The sequence below is a fragment of the Cynoglossus semilaevis genome, chromosome 16 (assembly GCF_000523025.1).
Source record: "Cynoglossus semilaevis isolate Cse_v1.0 chromosome 16, Cse_v1.0, whole genome shotgun sequence".
Lineage (NCBI taxonomy): Eukaryota > Metazoa > Chordata > Actinopteri > Pleuronectiformes > Cynoglossidae > Cynoglossus > Cynoglossus semilaevis.
Genome location: NC_024322.1, coordinates 14264729 through 14271109, shown reverse-complemented (window position 1 = coordinate 14271109; position 6381 = coordinate 14264729). Strand labels below are relative to the sequence as shown.

The following is a 6381-nucleotide window of genomic DNA, read 5'->3' as shown; positions in this document are numbered from 1 at the left end:
ATTGTGTTTTTTTTTAATCATTCCATAGCCGTGTTTCTGGTTTTCTCTTTGTGTTTTTCAGTTTTGTCATTAACTGCAGATAAAGATCAATAACATTTTTGTCCAACTTTATTATTTGATGTTTATTTTGGAATTCAGTTGTATTTTATTTTATTCCCTTTTAGTAAAGTGAACCAACTTTCTGGTAATTTTTCGGACCCTGCTCCATCACAGGGATGTCAAATATTTTCAAGTTGCTTTTAGGGAAATCCCGTCCTTCAGAAAATCTCGGACCCTGCTCCATCACAGGGATGTCAGTTGCTTTCAGGGAAATCCCGTCCTTCAGAAAATCCGTGAATTGTGAGAGATTTTTATATCTTTGTCAGATCGTTTTAGTTTCTTTACTTTCACTTTTGACCTTTTACCTCATTCTGATAGGAGGAGACGAAAAAGAACCAAGACTTGACGACTTCAATGAAACGAAAGATCCCACCATGAAACATCTAACAGCCACAGGGGGCACTCTACTTTTAATCACACAGGGGTTTCTGGATTCAAAGCTAATTTTAGACCAGAACAAAGTAGGTTTTAACAGCAAATTTCTGATCAAAGAAAACGACAGAGCTCAGGTGTTTTAAAAAAAAAACCAACAAATCGCCGACTTGATGTCTGTGCGTTCAACACACCGGGATTTGGGGATAGAGAGCTAATTTTGAACGAGAACAAAGTCCTTTTAACTGCAAATTTCTGATCAAAGAGGTAAACAACAGATCAAAGTAGGGGTTTTGTTAGTGAGTTAAAGAAACAAACGATTGTGTTTGCACGTTGACAGAAGTAGAGAGCCAATGAAAAAACAAAACAAAAACTTTCAGGAAATGGAGCTCAACTCCCGATGTGAGGGAATCAACGTCGACCTTTTTACCTGAAGAAGAAACCGCAGTACGAACTAACTTCAGGTTTGAAATTCTTCCACAGCAGCATCAGCAGAGACCTGGATAACGAGGCTTTGTCTTATTAAAGCTGTCTTTTCCTCTCATCAGTTCCTCCCTCGTTGCCTCCCCCGTTCTCACTCACAGCTCTCTGAACCTACACTCTCAATGTTTTCTATACTTTCCCTTTCTCTCTCTACCATCTCTCTCTCTCTCTTTCTCTCTGTTCCTTCTTGTTTGAAATTTAGAACAAAACACCTAATATATATATATATATAGTTTTTCTGTAGCGGGTACGACCAAAAAAGTGTAGAAAAACTTGCGGAAGAGCTCGAAGAAAATTGACTCGGAAACAGTTTCTTCTGTGACACGTTACGGCACCGTTACCTTCAAAGCGCAGCGTTCCCTACGTTATACATGTGGCGGACTCATGGCTTCCATAGAACGAGACTGAATAATATTATTGCTTTTATGTGGCGTGTCTACTGAATGTAATATGTTAGAGCTACAGGGTAAGAAGGCTGGGGTTATCGTTCCGAACAGCTCCGCTCTGTCACGGATAGAGACAGAAATGTAGGTAGTTACAACAACAATCTCACACCCCGGACAGCAGTAGTCCAGAGGGCGCGGCGGGGGGCGAGAGAAGGGGGGTCCACAGGTCAGGTGAGTCGCCGTAGTCCTCCATGCACGGCCACACGAGGCATCGCACTCCTTTCACTGCCGTAGTCCGCAGTCTGGACGGAGGAGAGCGTCGGCGGTGACGGAACACTTTTTACCCTGAAAAGCGAAGGCTAAGCTGCTGCGATACTGAAGAGCTCCAGCTTTAAGGTTGACCTTCCCCTGTAGTCCAACTTGAGATTAAATACCTGACCGGGTCTCACTGACCTCCTCCGCTCTCCTCTACTCCCCCTTCCATCTGATTAGTCTGTAAGGCATCTCCACTTGAGCACGGAGGGTTTGGAAGGTAGAAGAGTCAGTGGGTTAGCTATAGCAGGCAGGTCTGCACCTGAGTCCAGTTCTCTGTCAGGAGTCCTTGCCTGGATCATATCCCCTCCCCCCCCCCCACCCATCCATGTTCTCATCCGCTTGGATACGCAGCCACCGTAGCAGACTGCGACTAGCATCCGCAGTCTGTTAGCAAAGAGGCGCAGACGTGTTCGATTTTTTTAAACAGGTACTGGGCCGTCCTTGGTGTGGGAATCTAGGGCTTTGAGGCTGCTTACGATCTTCTTTTGTGGTGCTGCGATAGTCAGTCCGACCTTTTTCAGATCCCTGGGTGAAGGAGGGGAGACAAAGGGAGTGGGAGAGACACAGAGACGGAGGGACAGAAAGACAGAGAGAGAGAGAGAGAGATGTAAACGTGAGTATATAAAAAAAGAAAATGAAGATGAAACAATGCGTCGGTGACAGAGGCTATCACACCCCGGCCCCCAGTGCTGCTCCTTTCACTGCCCTATAAAGCTGTCAGGATCGCAGAGCTGCATTACCCAGAAGGCCACTGTGCCACCACACAGTGGGGATGTGTGTGCCCCCGTGGGGGTGTGGCACCCACTCTCCATCACCAACAAACAGAGAGGTGGGACGGTGGCACCGCGGTGACAGCTGCTATTATGACCCTGTCAGTGCAGGAAACTGTGCCGTGTCGGGCCCTGCTGGTGAATGGAACACATTTCCATTTGTACAGAACTGTGTCGGTTTGACCCTGTAGGTTTTTTTTTTTTTTTTTTTCCTGTGAGGGAGAGGAGCAGCACTGGGTCCAGGACGAGACGCCGTCGGACGCGGTCGCTCAGACGTGTTTGTTAAATTGTTAATATTTCAAAACTGCAGGTGAAGTTTAGTTACAACACATGCACTCAGGTGGAACAGAGGCAGCTGATAAAACAGAGGCTGTGTGTGTTCAGTATATGGAGGAGGGGGGGGGGGGTCTCCACTTACGGTGTTCTAAACCTACGGCACAGCGTAAATCGATTTTTCGCCAAAAGACGGAACTTACATACAGTACAGATACAGAAGTACGTTATCACAGCGGTAACATCGTAATCTAGGTCAGGGGTCGCCAACTTTTTTATGCTACTTCAAGGGCACTAAGTCATACAAAGAGCTGCTTGTTCGATACGGATTTCCTGTATTTACAATGTAATAATAATTCGTTCTGGGTGGAAGTGGAACTGATTCAAAAAGCACGGTAACAAAACAATTTTCGACCATCTTGATGACTTGTCTTATTTTTAGAACATTCCCACATTTGCCCTACATTGGTGACCCCCCCCCTGATCAAGGCCATGAAAACATCTACAGTCAATCTTACGCCTGGAAGTCATAATGAAGGGCAAAGGTAACTTAAAAACACAACGCAATCGAACGATAGTGAAAATCGCAGAATCCGATGTCTGGCGAACAACTGGTTAATGGAAACTAAGACGTCTTCTGCGTATAGCACCACCTGACAACGGATTCGTCCGCTCCGCTCGCTAAGTAGTTCCCGCGCGAAATTTGTTTTAATGAGGTACGTTGGATTGATGCAACAAGAGACCCGTGATGTAACCACGACACACGGTGGCTCGAGGAATGTCGTTCAGTGAGGAGCCTCTGTATATATAATACACTGCAGTGAAGTTAGTCTGTTGGAGTCACTTAATAATAAAAAACACATGATAATAATAAAAAAAACCCTCCTAAAAACATCATGTGAACACAACAACACACAAACACACACCCAGGAAACAAAGAAGCCAAAGCGCATATGAAAGTGCGACGCCCTCCTCTGTTCGTGTGATGATGTTACATTAGTGGAAGCAGCAGGGTTGCAGTTTTAGGAGGTGGCATTTTCAGAACAAACACATTTGCCCAGAAAGAGAAAAGGATTTTTTTATATATATATTTTTTTATGAATTGTTAAGAGGTTCCACAGGTTGGTTTGATAATATGCCAGTAAGTAAAGAAGCCAGAGCAGATAGTGCAGTGGAGGATTAGAAAGACACAGAACAACAGAAAACCACAGGCTTTGCTTCAACCTCTGGTCTGATATAAAGGGATAGTTCACTAAAATTTATACAGCCTCGATAAATAAATAAATAAATACTTTTTTTTTTAATTCAATTTTAAAATATTTTTCAAAATAAAAAAATGCATTATAAATTTTTATTATAACGTCAATAGTGTGCAAAAAAAAATCTATAATTTTTGCAAATCTTTTTATTTTCTTTTGGCTGTATAAAAACATAAACCACGGGTTTGGTGCTTTCACTCCACATGAACGTACGTACTATCCCTTTAATAATCAGACTCAAGTCAAAGCCCATTGGTGGTTTTTGGAGGTTAGGGTTACTGCTCATACGGGGCCTAAAGGCCCTCATCCTCCACGCACCATCCAGAGTCTGAGGGGACGAGGGGGGCCGGCCGTTAGAGAGTGGTGATCCCCATGGACGGCTCCCATTCTGGACAAGTAGCCGGCGTGACATGGACCTCCGTCAGAACCACTCTACTGAGACACAGCCAGGCCCACCAGAATTAAAACAATGCACTGAAGGAAATGAATGTGTCTTGTCTACCTCTGTTACTGCAGTATAAGTCGTCTCTGTATAAACAGGTTGCAAAGAAGCTAGAATAGCCTAAAGAATTTACAGTGGGCTAAATATATTAGCATAACAGGCTAACAAGTCTCTCATCTTTGGTGTTGCAGCTAAACAATTCAACCAACTCTGGAGGTAGAAGAATCATCGCCTCTCCTCCTGCTGGTCTGTCGTCAGAATCGTAATCAGAAATAGTTCGTCAGTCCTTTAATTTTTTTGCCACCATTTCGGTTGCATGTTTTTTAAACGGTAATTTAAATTCCGCAGTATGGCATTTTCTTTTTGGTCGCATAATTTTTGTGTTCTTTGTGGTTGTTAGGAAGTATCATTTTTCCACTGGTGCAAATGTAGACAGTGGCCTCTTGTGGCCACTGATGATAAAGCGTATATTTTCAGATACATAGGTTACTTCGGAACTAAATCTCAGGATTAGCCTTAGTGCTAAAAATATACGTTGATCAAAATTCTTCATTATCTACGTAGCTACAACAATATTTTTGTTTAGGACATTATTTAAAAACCGATGCTGTTTTCACGTCTACTGGTAGCAGAAATTTCTCCTTCCACATTTTGTGTCATGTCGAGTGAGGGCAGCTCCTCAAGAGGGCGATAATGATGTAAAGTGACTGCTGGGAAACCGATCTTTTCATGTCTCGACAAGGTTCGATCTGTTCAAACCGTTAGGGTCAAAGTTAAACATCCCTCAGTTTGATACGAGCCACGACCTCGTCCATGAACTCTGTCCAGGTTCAACTGAATGTCCATTTAATGTCTGGGCTCCTCATCAGCCCCCCCCCCCTGCCTCCCCCCCATCCACTCCTGTGTAGATGAGTCAGCAGACCACAGCCCAGTATGACGGCTGCTCCTCAGAGGTCAGACCATCACAGCACACAGTTTTGTGCTGAATATCAAGGACTAGATTAAGACTGTACCAATCGATAGAGCAATCTCCGTTGAGAGATGCACAGTCTCTGCCAAGGCTGCTAGCCTCATAGCTGAGCTAGCCTTGAGTGCCCCAGCGTCAGCCTTCAGTGGATTAATACTGCAGTGATCCAATTAAACATCCTGCTACAGAAAAACCATCACAGACCTCAGAGGGTTTTTTTTTCCGTCCTAACACAAGGCTACCAGCCCGCAGTTCATCTGCAACGTGCTTTTTCAACGTCTGACAACGGTGTTTGACACTGAGGTCTGTGAGCGTCACGATGGTTTGCAGCTTTGAAATAAAAATTGATTAATTATTTTAAACAAAAAAAAAAAATATATTTTTTTAATTTTCATTTTTTTTTAACAATTGAAGTAGCAGTAAACAGATTCTCTCATTGGCCCAACGAGTTACAAAATATTTTTGAAGTTTGTTGCATATTGAATTACCATTATAGCAAATAAAGCGTGTCATATTCCACAATCTCAATCCTCAAATTTAATTTTTTTTGAAACAAACACGTCTCTAATATCTCCTCCGCCCGGTCGGACAGCGTGGTTAATGAGTATCGTTTGTCTGCAGCGCGGCCAAAGTTACAGCCACCGCTGTGGTTACCAACGGCCGCAGCTGCCGCTGTCACCGCAATGAGCGGCTGCTTTGATCACAATAATTTGAAATGTCCAATTATTTACTAAGTCGCATTCCATGTGATTTAAACAATCAGCGGAGGAAGACGGGAGGGGAAAAAAATGAAAAAATATCTAAGTTTTTTTTTTCTACTTTCTAAAGGTTCACCACAGTGGTAGTCCAAATATAGATTTTTTTAATTTATTTTTTTTAACTCTGGATGCCCGTCCTGGCCTTACCATTTAGGGTCAAAAGATTGTGCTTTAGGTGGATTTAGAGCCAGAGATAAAGCAAGGCAGGCAGGAATCAAACCTCTGTTTGTTCTAGCAAAAAAGTAGTATATATATAT

The 6381-nt window shown here is 43.2% G+C and overlaps 1 protein-coding gene across 1 annotated transcript in view; it reads right to left on the bottom strand.

Annotated features, from left to right (window-relative positions):
- Positions 1 to 273: 273 nt before the first annotated feature.
- The window catches only part of epha3 (eph receptor A3), an 86949-nt gene continuing 80841 nt past the window's right edge, over positions 274 to 6381 (bottom strand). The window contains 1 exon segment of the mRNA XM_025063643.1: positions 274 to 2180. Coding sequence (XP_024919411.1) covers positions 2075 to 2180 — 106 coding nt within the window. The 3' untranslated portion in view covers positions 274 to 2074.